This window comes from Apium graveolens, chromosome 9, assembly GCF_009905375.1.
Source record: "Apium graveolens cultivar Ventura chromosome 9, ASM990537v1, whole genome shotgun sequence".
Lineage (NCBI taxonomy): Eukaryota > Viridiplantae > Streptophyta > Magnoliopsida > Apiales > Apiaceae > Apium > Apium graveolens.
Window position 1 is genome coordinate 12,123,862 of NC_133655.1, and position 19,345 is coordinate 12,143,206.

General features: G+C 34.6%; 2 protein-coding genes across 2 annotated transcripts; one reads left to right on the forward strand and one right to left on the reverse strand.

Annotated features, from left to right (window-relative positions):
• Positions 1–8,060: 8,060 nt before the first annotated feature.
• Positions 8,061–10,338, forward strand: LOC141684044 (transcription factor GTE7-like). Its single transcript, XM_074488870.1, has 3 exons — positions 8,061–9,528; positions 9,623–9,845; positions 9,928–10,338. The coding sequence occupies exons 1-3, from the start codon at positions 8,158–8,160 to the stop codon at positions 9,993–9,995; spliced, it is 1,662 nt and encodes a 553-aa protein (XP_074344971.1). The 5' UTR covers positions 8,061–8,157; the 3' UTR covers positions 9,996–10,338.
• Positions 10,339–11,543: 1,205 nt separating this feature from the next.
• On the reverse strand, positions 11,544–19,017 carry LOC141683346 (rDNA transcriptional regulator pol5). The gene is made up of 8 exons (XM_074488043.1): positions 18,483–19,017; positions 17,188–17,313; positions 16,935–17,111; positions 16,625–16,873; positions 15,417–16,541; positions 14,305–14,589; positions 13,539–13,980; positions 11,544–12,719 (listed from the first exon to the last, which is right to left on the reverse strand). The coding sequence occupies exons 1-8, from the start codon at positions 18,954–18,956 to the stop codon at positions 11,866–11,868; spliced, it is 3,732 nt and encodes a 1,243-aa protein (XP_074344144.1). The 5' UTR covers positions 18,957–19,017; the 3' UTR covers positions 11,544–11,865.
• Between the last annotated feature and the right edge of the window lie 328 nt (positions 19,018–19,345).

Here is a 19,345-nt window from a genome sequence, read left to right on the forward strand (position 1 = left end):
AAAAGAGAGTTGTGGTCAACATAAATGACTCTGGTGTGGATAGATGTTTACAGGTGTCCATAAATTTTCTCACATCAAGGAGGACATCTGAACTGAACATTCTAATTAACAAAGTAAACAGAGTGAATCCTGAAGATACTCTCTTGCTGACTGAATTGAAGAATGCTCAAATAGCTGCTTTTCTAGAAGCATATCTACAGTCAAGCAAGGGAGTGACATACATCTGCCCAACCACTAAACATTGCAAACATTTCCAAATTCAAAAGCAATATGTCATGGAAAATAAGAAGCTGATGATGATCATTGCGACTGGTTTGAAGACCAAGAAGAACAAGACAGTTGAGGACATTGAGATGATAAAGATCTTGGGAAGATACTTGAAAATGCTGAAACTATGTTGCCTCAAACAAAAATCAATACTAAGGATGATTTGGATGATGATGAGCAGAAGAAAGATGATCAAAAACCTTCTGGCTCAAATCCAAGTCAATCCTCTAAGGCAGCTGAAAGCAAGGTGTATGAAAAGAGGAAAGGTCAAGATGACAAGAAGGGAGATGGGAAAAGAAACTGGAAGGAGGGAGAAGGGGATGGTAAGAAGAAAGGTGTCCAAGTCCAACAAATCCAAACTCAAACCTCTAAGCCAACAAACTCAAACACTTTACCACCTTTAACCTCTAAGCCTAAGCTTTTGTACAAACATACTGCAAACGCCATACTAAAAATACCAATCACTTCCAGCCAAACCACCCTAAAGAAAATCTCAAACCTACCTTATTTTAAGCCATCAATTAAAACTCATTACAAGTCTATTGGAAGAAAACCAAAGAAGATGCAAGTCAAATAGAGGGCCATCTAGAACTGTTTTGATCAAACTGATTTTCTACCACTAAATTGGTGCAATACAGATGATGACTACTTTCAACAATTATCTGAAGAAATAGTCAAAGTTTGTGTTGTATCACTGAGGGAAGTCATAATTTATTACCAGGATGGCACCTTCACTCTACTTGGCAGAGAACTGATGGATACATTTTCAACCACAGAAATAAAGAGGGTGATTAGCTTACTTAAGGATAAGGATACAAGTACAATGGCATGGAGGGCTGTATTGGGTGTATGGTTGATAGTAAGGGAGGAAGGGAAAAAGAAAAGGCTGAAAGAGAGGAGAGGGAAAGAAAATATGCTGAAGAGATAGAAATGTTTGAGCAAAGATCTGAGGAACTCAAGGAAAAGGGGATGAGCAGAATATCTAAGGATGGACATTTTCTGAATATAAGAATTGGCAGATTCCCAAGATTCAGAATAAATTACTTGAATAGTTATTCATTAGATGATTGGCTCAAGCTTGTGGAAGCTCTAAGAGGGACACAAATCATAGATGAATTGCAAGTACTTGTAGATTTAAAGGACCTCATTAGACAAGAAACATGCTATGAGAAATTTGTGTGATGAATGTACTTATTGAACTCATGTAATTTATCAATGTATAAAAGTTGTATTTATTAATCTGTCAATTTGTATGTATTCATTTATAACTTGGGGTTAGTCGTATTACCAGGCATGAATTTGTGATAAGCAATCTTCTCACAAATTGAGGGAGATTGTTATGCAAGACATGTCTGCATCATAACAAGACTAAGTCAAATTGATAGCCCTAAGAATTAGTTGTATAATAATCTAAATTTGTATTTTGTATTGTATTACTCGAGTCTGTAAAAATGTGAAAGATCAGACTGGAGTATTTTTCTGTAAACAGTCTCAAGCCTAAGAATAAACTCTGAAAGAAGATCAAGAAGATCATGCTTCAGAGAAAAGGTGATAAAGCTTAGAGTTGAATAAATCCGTTTTAGGAAAAATGTTCTAAGTCAAGATATCTACAAGTCACAGATCAAGTCATATAGAGAAGTCATTCGAGAACTCCAGAATGACTTATCGAGAAGACCAAAATAGCTTATAGAGAAGTCTCAGAGATATTGACAAGCCAAATGAAGACATGAAGATTGGAGATATCGACAAGTCAAATTATCATTAGAGATCTCAGAGATATCTACAAGTCAAAATGTATATAGAGATCTCTGAGATATCGACAAGTCATTTCTGCATTAGAGAACTCAGAGATATCGACAAGTCAAAATGAAGATATGAAGATTGAAGATATCGACAAGTCAAATTATCATTAGAGAACTCAGAGATATCTACAAGTCAAAATGTATATAGAGATCCCTGAGATATCGACAAGTCATTCCTACATGCAGAAATTTGGAGACCTCGACAAGCCAAGTTCACTTGTAAAGAACTCAGAGACCTCGACAAGACAAAGACACTTATAGAGAACTCAGAGATCTCGATAAGCCATTATACTTATCGAGATGTCAGTTCTCTATAGATCAAACTGGAGATCTCAATATGAACCTCAAGTACATAATACATAATACAGAAAAGTTAAAGATCCAAGATTATTAAATCAACAAACAATCTAATCAATTAGATTGACAAGTCTACAAAAGCAGCTTGAAGAGTGTAAGATCAAGGGCCAAGATTAACTGACAAAGGAAAGTCACATACCTACACGATTTGCAAAGATTCACTAATCTAGAAATGTAAAGCTTTAGAAATAACTTAAAGTAGGGTTTAGTACATCTTATTACATGTTGTGTAAACCTGTGTTTACTAATCTATAAAGTAAACACTGTTCGTTTATTTTTAAAAGTATCAAACAAATCTAGTTTTTCTTGTACTCTCTCAAGGAAGAAGCTGAGTTCTTTACTTACAAAGAACCCAGGATTTGTAGCAAAACACTAGCTTTATTTTAATACAAAATTAAGTGAGTTTTAAAATATTGTGTGCACTGTTTGTTTTTAGCTAACATAATATTACTGCATTTCTAATCTGCTTTGTTAACCAAGTAACAAACATTCAAAAAGCCTTAAAAAATATCCAAAACGCATTCACCCCCTGTGTTGTATTCATTACCTAACAAACAAGATAAATTCTAATAACGAACCTTATTAGTTGATTCTACGATAAAAAAGTCAAGGAAGAGATTGAACAAATATGAATCTTTGATTCTCGAATCTCGATTGAACTCCTTCGTGGAATAATTTATGATAGATTGATAGGGTTGTATTTTGTATATGTGCGGCGTATTTTTGCTACTCTTCTAAGTATAAAGTCTTCAGTCCAACAGTTTAGGGATAATATGGTTCAGGGTTGTGTGAATATAATCTTTTAAAGTATTATAAAAATAATATATATATATATATATATATATATATGTAAATATAATTCGGTTTATTCGGTGCAAAACCGATTTATTTACTAAAAATCAGACCCGCCCAAAATATATTTTGGCCGTGAACCGAATAAATCGAACACCCGAATTTGCTGAAAAAATGGGACCGAACCAATGCAAATTTCGAATCGGTCTTTTGATTTCGGTTCGGTTTTTCTCAGTCTTAACTGTATGAGCCCCACAAATTTTAGTAACTTTCTTCATGAAATAATATACAAGGTTTAAATTATAAACATTAATATGGTTAGAGGTACCGTGTTTATTATCTCTTTTAGTTTTTTCCTGAATTGGTAAGATCACTCTTTGTGTATTACCTCCACAACATAAATATTTGATGTTTTAACTAGATCTATAGTTAGCAGGTAGAGAGGAACATAATATCGATATATTTATACATATGTAACATATTTAAAGAATACCCAATCACCCAATTTAAAGACAACTCTTATGTGATAAAATCTATAAATTACAGTTTAACCGATAAATCAATATCTAAAGTTACAAAATAAAACAAATAATTTAGCTAAATGCTTAAGTCCTTCACCCAATTTTCCTACAAATATACAATAAATAATTAAAGAAATATAAAAATATCATATATAAGATACAACATACTAATTTTGACAGTAACTTGGAAATTACAAGTACCTAATTTCAACCAAAAATATTCATTTAATAAAATATAAAAAATACCCTTATAATAACAAAAATTGTAACACCTCAGTGCCACATCGAGGAGATTTGACATTTCCGTTCAGTTTATAAGGCAAAACACTACTATTAAATGCACCAACAAATCATGATCTTGTGGGGGCCGTGGATTATTCAGTTGGCTGCATTTGGGACAGTATGCTTCGGTTTATTTCAGACTCGAAATAGAGACTTGACCTAATTCGAAAAATTAGTCGGGATTTGATCTGATTTGTCACATATGATATTAGAGACGACTCTCGAAAGATTGACTTGTCAAGTTGTCAAAGGTGGTACATGAAGGCTGGTGGTATTATTCTACAATGAACGGGGATCCGGAGGTGAGTACACGAAGTCAGTCCGTATTACCCCAAAATGACTAGAGAAGAAGGATTCAGACCTAGGAATTATCCGTTCAGGCCTGACGTAGTTTAAGTGGAGGAGTTTGTAATACCCTAATCCCATCCCATATTGGGGAGACTTGTGACTCCTATTCGATTAAAAAGAAAAAATACTATTACTAAATACGCCAACAAATTATTATTTTTTGGAGGCATGTGATGGGATTGTCAATTATCCAAGTTAGTTGCAATTGGAATAGTAGGTTTCGGTTTAAATCAAAATCAAAATCAAAATTTAACCCGATTTTAAAAAATACTCAGGATTTGACCTAGACTGTCACAAAAACTAACCCTATATATATTTCATAAATCTTGTTTATTAACATTATAATCTCTCATATACATATGCCAGAAAAATATTTAACTAATTTTCTTACATGCCCAACCTACGTAACCGTCACAGCATGACATAACCACCACATCATGCGTCTTGTTTATCCATCTTAGAACTTGATTTTAACAACTTTCTCACTATCAGCCCATTGTTATTCAGAAGTTTCTCACAACGTGTCGGACACGTATTTTAAGATTAATAGAAAATATAGTTTTATAATTTCTTTTTTAAAAAAATCTGAATAAAAATAAAATGTTTAAACTTTTATTCAGAATAAAAAAAAATTTAAAAAAATTATAGAACTATATTTTGTATTCATCTTAAAATGTGTGACAGACACTGTTTTAGAAACGATAACAATTGAGAGGGAAGAAGAGAGTATAAAAATGCAATTAACTTTCTCAGGCTCAAATAATTGTTAGTTAATTGTTGTCAATAACTAAACTACTAATAACATAACGTAGAGTTGAGCTATATTGAGTCCCATATTTCTTTCTTTGGAGTCATAGATGTATATTCAAGTAATCATTGAGGTGAAAATTATATATCACCTTTTTCACTATTTTTAATGGGATATTATTTTGGTCACTAAAATTATATAAATATTACAGAAAATTATTCAATGAATCATATTTTACAAATATCATTGTTTTAATAAAAATTTTGCAAGTCCTATTTATTTTAAAAATTGAACCTTACAAAATATATTTTTCTGCAAAATTTTTAAATTGTAGAACATACATTTTTATATCACAGAATATACATGTTAGTAATTAGGTAATTTGATCATTGAAAAGTTAAATGCTACAACTGAAAAAACACGCATGAAGTAAAATAACAAACCACGATAGGGCTGTAATTCGAGCTGAGATTTTTTGAGCTCGACTCGATTAACTCGGCTCGACTCGACTCGAACTCGTTATCGAGCTCCAGCTCGAACAAGATTTTAGGCTAGATTAAAAACTCGAGCCGAGCCGAGTTTTTTTGAACTCGACTCGAGCTCGACTCGATAAACTCGAACTCGACTCGAACTCGAACTCGGTTAATTTTTTTATATTTTATTAATATTTTTATTTTTTATATATGTTATTACTTATGTTATTAATATTACATATGTTTTTCTATCTTTTTATTTTTTTCCATTAATATAACTTGATGCTATATTTATTTGTTATTTACATGATTAATGATATTTTATTTTACTTATATTATTATTAATATGACTTATGTCTTTCTATATTTGTTATTTACATGATTGATAATTTTTTCTGGATATGTATATATATTTTGATATTGGTAGTCATTTGTCACTTTGTGTATATTTAAGGGGACCCCTTCCATACTTTTATTTGTTTGAAAATGTTTGCATTTGTTTTTTTTCAATCAGTTGCTTCAAAGTTCAGATGTCTTCCTATATATTGTCCTTTTTTTTTCTACCCAAGGGTGTTTTTTGGTCAACCTTAATAAAGATTATTTAATTTAAAGATTTTTTTTAATTTTTCTCAATATATATGTAATTGTTTTATTCCATTATACATATAAATTATAAAATATTTTATCTACCGACATTATAAAGCCTTCTTTATTACTATTGTACACAAAATAAGGATCATATGATTATTAAAAAAATATTTTAATTTCATTCTAGCGTATCATTTATAAATACTTGTTGACTCAGATTTCTTGCCATACTAATTTTTTTGAAGTAAAAATTTCTGGTACATTTTTAGTCTATCAATTTTTCATGTAACATTTAATTTGTTTCAAAACTAATTTTGTTTTCAACTAAATTAGATTTGTATTGCATCAATTATTAATATTTTATAGAAAAATAAGAATTTATTAATTTGAAAGAGTAAAACAAAAAAGAATCAAGTTGGAGTTGAAGCAGGTAAAATTGTTATCAAGTTTCGTTTGATTTTATTTTAAAACAAAAAGGACAATTACGAATTTTACATCAAATAATAAATTCAATATAGGGTTTCTATTTTTTTGTTTAAATCATGAATCTATAGAATATTCTTTTATTTTAGATTCAAAAGTTATCATTTATTTCAAAATCTAACGGTCCTTTATAGTAATAATGTATTAGTACTATATTAATATTTTATTATAAATTTGATTCATACTTTTGATAATTTTCTAAATTCTAATTGAGATGTCAACTAATTAGATCTAAATTTATAATATAGTGATAAGGTAATAGGTATATTATACAACTATGATATTAATTACACCAAAAAAAGTTTTATTATGATGTATTGCTATTAATTAAAATTATTATTTTTATAATTGTTATTTATTAATGATTTAATGTCTATTACGTACTTTTGTTTTAAAAAAAATAAAAATTACTTTTCTCCCCGAGTCCCGACAATAATAAAATTATCACTTTACTTTATTTATCATATATATAAGATATACAATATACAATATAGAAAAATAAGTACATTTTTAAGAAATATGAAGATAGAGTTAAACAAAATTAATAAAATATATGATTTGAAAAATTATACTAACAAAGGTGTTGTTATTTGTTTTCTAGTTTATACATGTATTTGAATATGTTGTTAGATTTACCTCAGAACACATGTATGTTATTTTGAACATTTATTCATTGTTATTAATAGTGAAACTAATGTTTTTAAATTATAAGTCAAAATTTCAAAAAAGAAATATTTTTACGAAGGTAAAAATAGAACTCGAATAACTCGATAAGAACCCGATAACTCGAAAATATGTTAAAAACTCGATAAACTCGTAGGCTCGATAAACTCGATAAGGGCTCGATAAACTTGAAAACTCGTTAAACACTAAAACTCGTTAAGTTCGAAAACTCGTGAACTGCTCGAACTCGGCTCGTGTATTACCCGAGCCGAGCTCGAACACACAATTCAGACTCGATTATTTTCAGGCTCGATTCGACTCGATAAAAAAAAGTTCAAACTCGACTGCAAAAAACTCGAACTCGGCTCGGCTCGGCTCGAATTACAACCCTAAACCACGACACTAACCATTTTTATTAGAAAAAAAAACTTGGCCCCGTGCATAATATGATGCAGATATGTTATAAATCATGACCAAATCCACGTTAATCACTTGTCCACGTCATCAACCTCCTTTAACATTGAGCATTCCTAAAAATCCTATAACACACCTCATCTCTCCACCACAGCTCGCCACGTATTAAACTTCCCTGCCCGTGCCACGTAGCCCGGTCACAAAGCAAAACTAAAACGAGAAACAACACCAACCGTCCGATCTAAATTCAACGGCCACGATGCTGCCCGTCCTTTTCACGGGCAAATCTATATTCCCTATATAACCCCACGCCTAGCCTTCATATTCTTCGCTCAATATATAAGCTCTCTGTTTTTAAATACGACGTCGTTAACAAATCGCCGGAGAAGTTAAAAAACCCGGTGATTTCGTGCCGGTTTATGGCGTCGGCGGTTTTGGAGGACCGGAACGAATCATCATCACTAGGTAAATTCATGGGAAAGAAATTTAAATACTCGAGCCCTAATTCGACAAACCCTAACCCTAATCGAAAGCAATCGAAGCCGAAACGAAAGCAGTTTCATCAATTAGACGTGCCTATAGTTGCTCCAGATGTTTCTGAAGAAGATTATTTGTGTAATCGAGAAATCGAGGCTAGTTTTTCGAGAGGAGAGGGGTTTAATTGCTGCGAATATGTGAATTTCAATGTTTCGGGGTGTTCGAGGACTGAATTGAATGAGTTGAGGGCGAAATTGGAGTTAGAGCTTCAGAAAGTTTGGAGCTTGAATGATCGGATACAATTTGGGGGGTTTTCGGGGAAGAATGTGAAGTTTTCGGGGCAGAAAAGAGCGAATATGGAAGGGGATGAGGGTTTGATGAAGATGTGTAAGCAGATTTTGACGAAATTGATGAGGAATAGGGTTAGTCGGGTTTTTAATAAGCCGGTTGATGCGGTTGGATTGGGATTGTATGATTATCATGATATTGTTAAGGAACCGATGGATTTAGGGACGGTGAAGATGAATTTGTCGAAGAATTTGTATTCTTCGCCTAGTGAATTTGCTTCGGATGTTAGGTTGACGTTTAGTAATGCAATGTTGTATAATCCGAAGACGGATCAAGTTCATTCGATGGCTGCTCAGCTTTTATCGCAGTTTGAGGATATGTTTGGACCGGTTCAGGAGAAATTGGAGAGTAATGTTGAGAAAGAGGACGAGGTTCGGGTTGGGAATGATGATTGGGATGGTAGTTCTTGGAATGAGATTTCTACTCCCGAGAGGCCTAAGAAGCCGAAAACTAATTTAGTTAGTGAGATTCCAACCATGAAGCCTGAGCCGGAGCCTGAGCGTATTGCTGAGCCTTTAATTCAGTCGAGTGCTTCTAATCGTTCAAATTCGGATCCTAGGTCAATGCAGTCACCTGTTTTGACTCCATCTCCGGTGAGAGCAACACCTGTGAAGCCAACTGGGTCGGTGAAAGGTGTGGCTACATTGAAGCAGCCTAAGCCGAAAGCTAAGGACCCGAATAAGAGAGCTATGACAATGGAGGAGAAGCAAAAGTTGGGAGTTGGATTACAGAATTTGCCTGAAGAGAAGATGCCACAGTTGGTGCAAATTATACGAAAAAGAAATGAGCGTTTGGCGCAGGAAGGTGATGAAATTGAGCTTGATATTGAGGCCCTTGATATAGAAACTCTTTGGGAGCTTGATAGATTTGTGACAAATTGGAAGAAGCTTGAAAGCAAGACGAAAAGGCAAGCCTTGATGGAGAACTTTTCAACCGCTCCCATGGTTGCACCTGATACTGATGAGGTAATTTTAGTTAGTTGTTCCGTGTTCGTAGAATTTATTAAATGTTTATAGGATACTTTTAGTTTTCTGATCATGTGTTGATGATAAATTCTAGGCTCTTGCTAGTGATATAAATGATGTGGAAGAGAAGATTAAGAAAGATGGCGATGATGACTTGGAGATTGGTGATGAGATGCCTGAGAGCAGTTTCCTCCCAGTGGAAATTGAGAAAGATGATGGTGCAAATGTTCGTGATAATGGAAACATGAATGGTAATGGTAATGGAAGTAGTAGCTCAAGCAGTTCAGGCAGTTCCAGCAGTGATTCCTCTTCAAGCGGTATACTAAGTTCCACGTTTCTTTATTGAAATGTGTTTTGTGGGTTATTGCTAGAGTTAATTAGTCAATGTTATGTTAACAGATTCAGATTCAGGGAGTCGTTCTGGAAGTGACTCTGATGCTGATGCAGACGATGAAGTGCAGTCATGAATAGAAATTTGGCTAAAGCCTCTACGTCATGTGTGGGAACTTTGCTCTCGGAATGTGATTGTGGTAAATAACATTCTCATTGTGAGACGATATTCATATTTGTAGGTGTAAGTGAGCTGAATTTTAAAGTATCATTTGCAAAACACTTACAGAAGTGTCGAGTCTGTTGTTGTAGCACATCATTGGATGCCAAAAGACTGTGCGCCTGTGTAGTTTGATTTTTTTTTTTCGGTTTTAGGTAGATGGAGGAACTCAGATGTAAATACTAGGGTATATCCCTCGTGTACAGATTACCAACAAAACTAAATAAATTTTGAGCTTCTTTGCCGCTCAATTCTGCTTACTGTCCGATTGTCCGTTGTCGTAGGCAGTTATGTCCGAGTGTCCGTTGTAGTAGGCAGTTAAATCTTGGTGATCAAGGCTGAATAAAGCATATACTGTCTTGGGGACTATATCATTATAATCAGTCATTTGGTCGTGATCGGCTCTTCCATAAAACGAACTCAGCCGGAAGGGGAAGGTGGAATAAGGAAGTAGTGGCACAAATTCTAGTGGAACTTGTACACAACCCCATTTAATTCGGCTTAAAAGATCGAAAAGAGGATCTCTTGGTTAGTTTGGTCGGCTTAGTGAACCCATGAACACCCTTACTTCTGGTCTCTGATCAACTCTGCTCTAGGTAAGGTGAAAGAGAAAGTAGTGGCACAAATTCTAGTGGGTTATGCTTGACAGTTTCTAAAGTCAAATTTTACTTATTTGTCTCACTCCAAACTTAATAACAATAGAAGTAAATTACAACTTGCTTGGATAGTATTGTCTAACCCAACAGACTGATTCGTCTGAAATAGACAGGTGACAACAACGTATGTTGTTTCGCTAAACATAGAATTTATATAACTGGAAGGTTTATCTTTTGAACCTTATCTATTCTTCAAATTCAATGTGCCAAGTGTGGTTCAGCTGAATACTCATTTCTGCAATCTTCTACATACATAGCTTATTTATCCTATTGACACCATCACGGCAGTTCAAGATTATTGACATATTAATAATTAATCATTGTAGAAGTAAAACAAATGGAATGTGAGGGAGCTAATCAGCGGATATTGTAATCAACACCAAGGAAATTTAATAGAGCATTCTATATTGCCGAAAATCAAACACGGCTCAATTGGCCATATGTACCACCCGGGAACCAGGTCTGGGCAGACCATTCAACGGCCGAGAAACTGTTTGTTGCGAAAACTGTCCCTGGGACCGGAGGCCTATAGCTAATAGGTAACTAAGCAATATAGGAACCAATGACAATGTGTTACATGCATTTAAAATCCAATCTGAGAGCATTAGCATTACTCTATCGCAAAATTTGAAAGGAAAGCAGTGAGAAAAATGAGGTTTATTCTACTAGTAAGGAATAGGAATACCCCTCAAAAAAATTACACCATCAAAACCAAAAAGCGGAAGTTAAACTATATAAACAGTGATGCAAACGCGCATGCAGCAACAGCATTCAAACCAGAAGTACTTGTTATCCATAAGTTGCTAGAATATTGCAAAAATTTCTTTCTATAAAGATGCAAAATATATATTTTGCTAAAGTACAATCCTTCTAGTCTTGATCACATATAGCAGACCAGCCAAATGAATTCTTACTGAAGCCACACTACGAATGCGTAAAAGGAAACATACAGAACTTTGAACATTTCTTCAACAGGTACTTGGGGTTATGAAAACACGTATTGTTGCTAAGTTTATGACAAGGATATTGGATGGACCAAAGAGAACCAGGAGCTGTTAATATTGTTCAACAAATTGCCTGTGTGGTGGCAATGCACTCAAAAAATTTAACTATCAAGCACCTGATCTAATACTAATCCTGCCTCTTCAAAGCAAGAAAAGTTTCGCCAAGTTGTGCCTCACAAGCAGCATGAACTTCTGGTTCTAAGGATTTGAGAAATGATGCTGAAAGCTTAAGGCTAATTAACGTTTGGAACACCCTTCCACAGAACTTCCGTACTTCAGCCCGTTTAGCCTGCTTATCTGGCATATTAGTCATCAATTCCTTCACAAGAAGGCACAGTTTTGACATATTACTTTTCAGCAATTTTTTGGAGAGATCCTGGCTACTTCCATCCGCATTAACAGAGACGAGTGATTTCAGTATCTCCGTTACTAAAGCTAGGGCTTCAACTTGCCGAAACTTTGACTTTGCATTACCGCACTTCTTTATAAGGTATCCAAAGAGATTATGCCCAAGCCATGGCCTCCTAAATATTTCTTTCAGAAAGTCGCATTTCAAATCAGACTTTTTACTATCAAAATATGACCCCAAAACTCCTTTAAAGATATCAAAGATCCTCTGCAGTTCAGACTTGGGGAAACTTCTTGAATCAATGACCTTTAGTATCCAAAATGTCGAATTTTGAGCAAGGGTTTTTATCATTTTGTATCTGTTAAAAGAGGCTGATTGCTTCTTCTTTGAAGGGTTGGGCACAGTTTTCTTTTTCTTAAATGGCTTTGATGCCAATTTTAAGTTCTTTTCTAGCAAAGATTCAAGCATGGACAATTGAACTGCTTCACCTCTTGGATGGTCCTTAGCTTTAAATATTTTCTTTTGCAAAATTCCCAATATACGCTGACCAAGCTGTTCACTACCTTCTGTCGTATTCGGATTAACAAAGGCCTGGACCAGGTAGGAGAACACTTTCACCACCTGCGGCTTTCCTGTATGATGATTAAACATGTGTAAACAAAACCCATGCAAAAATGTCCTACTATTTTACTTCGTGACAAAACATTAAAGTGCAATAGATGCTTTGACTAATATTTGATTCCTAAAAATGATTCAGTATTATAGTTTTTTCACCAACTCTAAAAATATGATAATTTAATATGATTATTGTATTTGCAGAAAATCTTACATTCTGTATATTATCCTGCAATTATAGAGGAAAATAGAGCATTCATTTTTTGAGTAGATATTCTATATAGTATCGCATGCCGAAAGTCTTATACTAGATGGTCTGAAGTTATAAGTTAGTAAATTTGATTGATTACAAAATCTACATACAACTGATGCAAGAGTTAGGACTCAATCCATGTTTAATACATGAACTATTAATTCAGACCAACCACCAACGTATTACTTTCAGTTCTAGAAAAGTTTTAGTTTTAAACTACTAATAGTCTATACAATTACACGATTAATGCCTTTGAGCCCTTGTATAAGAGTGATGAGACAATATGACAAACCGTGATACAGCTGCTGTCACATTATGGGTAGTGCAAACCCGGGTACCATCCTTGCCGGGTTAACACCTTATAAATTATGACATAGTTAATGACTTAATGGACTGTTTTCTAAAAAGTTATATTTCAAATTTTAGCTCTGTGAATTGACAAACTTTGCTCAACTACATTTCATGAACCTGCCATCTTCTGCTTTCCAAGTTTAGGCCCATATCAAAGTTGTTCAACCAACATTAATCAAATTTAAATCAATATTATAGACTTGTGCTTCTGAATGATTTTCTAGTAACTTACCAGGATTCTCATGTAGGTATATCTCCAACAAAGAGAGAACACGAAGTTTAAAGAGCACAAGCTGTGATTGAGCGGTTTCCCCACCAGCCTGATTTTTTTTCTCTCTGAAAATTTGTGCAAGATAGGAATCCATGCGGAACATTGCATCATCATCCATTCCACTATCAGAATCATCCGGCACATCAGAAATTTCTTTTCCAATTGGCTGACCACCATCAACTGCCTCAGAATCCAAAGATTCTTCATCACTATTTCCGGTTTCAGCTGTCTCACCTTCATCAGATTCATCTGCTTCTTCAATGCCAAGAAGATCATCATCGTCTTCTTCGTCATCTTCACTGTCTACATCCTGATGTCTAGCTGGTTTCAGATCCTTCTTTATAACGCGCAGCATCCGAAGCAATCCATCATCCGTGATGCCATCACAAAAATATTTGAAAACCTACAAGAATTAAAATACAGAGGTGAAGAACTATACCTGGAACAGGTAACTCAACTCAAGGCTCATTGCAACATGTTGACAAACAAGTAATCTGAACATAATCCACAATTTCAGCTTAAATATCTCTCGTAAAGAATATATTGCTAAGGAAACCAACATAGATTCTCCACCATAAAGACCTCGCCTAAAAAATCCTTCAACAGCAATAATAAACATAAATTCTGAACCAAAACATTGGTGCAAACATATTTTGCGCTAACCTCGTGATATACCAAATATATCAGTCAACTTATTACATTCAAACCTTGGGTTTCTGGAACTCACCTGCTCAATGGCAGACCGCATAGGAGCTGATGATTGTGGCAGCAAAGAAAGCAATGTATCCACAAGGACATCCATCAACTCAGGTGTTCCATCAGAATCTGGTTCATCATCGCCAGACAAGTCAAGATCAGGGGAGGGAAAAGCTTTTTTGCAACAAATAATAAGTTCAGATGCAGCTTCGATGAACTCGTCAGGACGAAGAAGAACTTGCAGCAGCAATTGGATGAGCAAATACCTAAGAGAACGTAATTTACGTGCATCCGTGTTGAGACCACAATTCCTTTCCTGCACTTGACCAAGACCCGGTAAGCTTTCTATGAAGATTCTTAAAAACTCAGACATTTAATATTATACGTAAGATGTTTATAGTTCTGTATTAAAGAAATCGAGCTTTTCATGCATGTCTAATGCTAAGAACCTACATTATTAATGTCTCTTAAATTCTGAAAGTGATAAGATTTGAACATTCCACTTTGCTCCCCTTCTTAACTATAGGAAGCACTGACACTGATACGGCGACACGGGATACGGGACACGAATTATCAAAGTGTCCTGGATACGGGACACGGCAAAAAAAAGTAAAAAAAATATATATAAAATATAAGATTTGTATATGTCAAATATTGAACAACTTCATTTATAATAATAATAGTGTTTCCTTCATAATAAGTGATAAACTACTATAAGATCTATTCTACATTTTCATTCAAATGATCATCTTGTGTAAAAAGAACAACTTCCATTTCCGGTTCATCAAGGGACATAAAATTAGAGATAATATAAGATGGTTTGGGCTTTTAAAAACTGATTTTGGGCTTTTTAAGATGATTTTGGGCTTTTTAAGATGATTTTGGGCTTTTTTATATGGGCTGGGTCTGTGGGCCGTGTCGGTCGCGTGTCGAACCCGTGTCGGTCGCCTTTTTCTATCGAGGCGTGTCGGACACGTACTCAGCCGTGTCGCCGTGTCAGCCGTGTCCGACACGCATACGGCATCCTTTTTGGAGTGTCGGTGCTTCCTAGTCTATATGCCATTATGAAATTATTACAAAAAGAGTTCACCTATTCAATGTTAATAACCAGCGTTGCAAAGCCTAATGGAAAAGATGGAGTACCTCTCTACAAAGGTGAATTTCTGTTGCTTGCAAATTTTCCAATGCTTTTTTATCCTCATTGCTCAGTGTTCTGAAGAGAGACAACGAAGGAATTTGAAGTACTGCTTTAAAAAATAGCATAAAATAAGATCCAAGATCGTTTGCCTCTAGGCCCCCAACCACAGGGTGAGGACCTTCTCCTTTCTGGGAATTTTTCAATAGTAACTGAAGCTGTTCGATGCACATCCTGCAAAGAGTACTGGAGTTTGGCACTTTTGGCCATCTGAACTTCTCCTTCAGATCAAAGGATGTAAGTTCTGTTCCAAGTGATGAAGAGAATAAACCTTGGACAGCTAAAAACTTCAAAATTTCTTTTTGCACACCGAACTTCGCCTCTTGATCAATCTTTAAATGCTTCAAAACACTGGGAAGAGATTCGATAACCCAAGTTTTCAAAAAATCAGAGGTTCCTTGTGTTAAAGCAGAATCCTTATCCTCCACAGAACCTATTTCTGAGTTGTCATCAGTTGTTTGACTATGATCCGAAGGCTCCTCGATGACATGACCCTCATCCAAAAACATGTCCATCAAGTTCTGAATAAACAGCATGCAGCCAGCTTCAGTGGTGAATTTTGCCATAAAATCTTTTACTGTTTTTGTACGTGTAATGCAATCAAATTTTCCATTGCTATGCTTCTGCAGAGATACTATTACAGCTGCTCTTCTAACTTCATCATATTCTACCCAGTCTGACAGCTCTTTAAGAAAATGCTGGGCAACCTTATATAGCCAAGAGGTTTTAGTGGAAAGTACATCCATCAAACACTGGACAAATTTGCTAGACAGCACAATTGACACACAAGATGTTGGAAGCCTTGGAAGGAGAAGAAGAAAAATGTCAAATGCCAAATGTTTACGATCATGAGATGACAAAAGTAAGGATTCTTCAATAATAGTTTCCCAGAAACAACGAAGATTTTTCTCAGTGTCTTCTTCAGATGAGTTCGACTTGCGATGCTTTTTGTGCTTTTTCACAACATTTGAACCGGATGTTGTGTCTGCATCTTTTAGAACAACATTGGGTAGTAGAATGTCAAGTAAAGTAGGCCATACATTATGAACTCGGGGCTGACAGAAAGTGGATTCCTGCATGCAGTAATACAAAAACAATACATATCAGAAAGATAGTTTTTAGTCTCAATTTGTTCAAAAATAAATATAGATACAACCTTTAGGCAATTAGCAATAGTTAAAAGATGGCTGGTGGAAAAAAGCTTGCTAGAGCTATATGGATTAGGCAGAAGCTTCCCAAAGACTTCATTGTCGATAGAAATCTTCACACGCATCTTAAGAGCAAGAAGCAAAGCATCGGGATTTCCCACTTCAGGGGCTTTTTCAAACCATTCTCGGAGCCCAGGAGCTTCTATAATATGCTCCAACACAGCTTCAATAGGTAACTGCAACAGGACAAAAAGTAGCTATGCATTAAATGAAAATTTTCATAAGAGAGATCAAAGAATGTTCAGCATAGAATACTACCTTATCAGCCAAGGGCTCTTGCAAATACTGCTTTTTGGATGCAAGGGCAATGAGAGAACTAACAAAACCTTTAACAAAAATATAACTCTTTTCAGAGGTACTCTCATTGGTTAGTCTTCCTGATCGTGCAATGGCACCATATGCAAACAAGCGACCCAAGAGACAATCTTTAACATCCTGCGCAGAAATTAAGAGCAACTAAGACTTGCAAGATACTTAAACCTTATATAGAAGACAAGAAATGATTACATACCTGACCCCTCATTGAAGAAGAGACTTCTAATAAATCAATAATCAGTTTCATCAATGAGTCAACTTCTACACAAGGAAGTGCACCAATTAAAACAGTCAACCCCAATGCAAACCCTTGTCTAGCACACTGCAGAAAAATGCCAGATTATACAAAGAGTTAGGTCACAGAGAGGTATTTGTAGACAGCAGTAAGTGCGTTACACGATTTATTCAACAAAACATAAAGTTATTAATACTATCATGTCGAGTATGGACCTGTAATATAAACAGTTGAAACCATTTATCTAACCATCAAAGTTAATGTTATGGAACAATGAGCTTACATGTAAAATCGCAAATCCTACAGTTGATTAATTAAATTAAAACTCATTTAAATTTGAATACTAAAAAATGTATAAAAATTAAAAGATACACTTTTTCCATTAAATTCCATGACTGACAATATCAATGCTGATCACGCTATAGGTAATAAAACTTTCACACAATGCCTTCTTAAGAACATGTCTAGCATAATACTAGCACCAATTATCAATTTCACGTGTCACTCAAAAAGAAAAGACAAAGATGAAAGGATAAATACCTAACCTTTACCAAGTGAATAACCATAACTCCCAACAGATAAAAGTAAATAAAACTTTTATCTTCTTTATTTAACTAAATACACACACTACCCTTACAGTTTCATATCATTATTATTTATATAAATTCATAATAACATGCACTCAAGAACCCCATACCTGAAAAAACCCAAGGTACCTTTTACTAGAAGTTTGCTATATTTAATTGACGGTTCAGTGAGAAATAGAGCATAAGTAGAACTGGTTACTGTAATTAGAGGATAGAAGTAAGCAGAAACAATTACTTTTTTTACGCACATTGGAAAAAATATGCTGAATAAAACATCCCCTGTATGAGAGGTTTTAACAGCAATTAATATTAGTAAGCATTCAATTCCACAAGAAATGAGATTCCATTAACAAGCTAAAGCTACTTAATAAAGAACCAAGACAAAAGAACATAGACTTACACCTCTAAATAATTGTTCTAATTTTACAGATACTTTAAAATACAATTTCTAATTTCACAGACTAGTAATATCTATAAGCATACTAAAGATACATTGTCCAAACTCTCCACAAAAACCAGTAAACCGAACCTCTAATTACGTCTCCTAGCTAAACATATAAAAAAAATCATATCTTTTCAATTCCGCTAATCAATTCTCCCAAGAACCTCAAATTTCACAAACAATATAAACAAACATTCCAAAAGTCACAACAAGAACCAAAAACAAACCTCACGAGACGACGAAACACCCCGAATGAGCCTCCTAACGGCATACCTAACCGACGGAGCACACCCATTCAACCCATCATCTTTCTCAGCTTCCAACATCAACCCATCACCATTCTCCCCACCACTCTTCTCAAACACCTTCTGAACTTCTTTCAACTCCCTCACCAATCTCTCAGCTGCAGCAACTCTCACACCAGCATCACCACTCCCAAGATCTTTAAACACCCCAAGATGCAATTCAGGCAACCCATTATCACCATCTTCACCACCATCACTCTCCTCCATTAAAACAATCAAATCTTGAGTATTTCCACAAATGGGCTTCAAAGATTTGTGCTTTTCTTTAGCAAGAGCCTTTCTTTTCTTTTTTCTTTCCATGGGTTTAAGTGGGTCAAGATTAGGGGTTGAATCTTGATCAATTGGCCTTTCTCTCTTCTTGGGTTTTTGGGTTTTCATCACTTTTGTGTCCTCCATTTTTGAGAGGTTTAAGCTAGGGTTTGGGAGATTGTAGGGTTTGGGTTATAGATATAGCGCCTCCATGGTAAAAATAGCGAACTGGGTTTTTTTAGTTATTATAAATTTTGTTATAATTTAGTGAAAATAATATTTTTCATTTAGAGAAAATTAATATTTTTTGGAAGATAATGTAAAGTTTAAATATAATTATATACAACACTAAAATACTAATGTATATATCCTTCAAAAGGTTTAAGTTTTATATATTTTTTTAGTATATACACACTTCTATGATTTTAACTCATTTTAAATGATGAAAATTTGTGCATAAAGATGTTATCATTATTTGTAAATAAAATGTTAATAAAATATTCATAACTAATATTCTAATGTAAGTCGTGGTACAT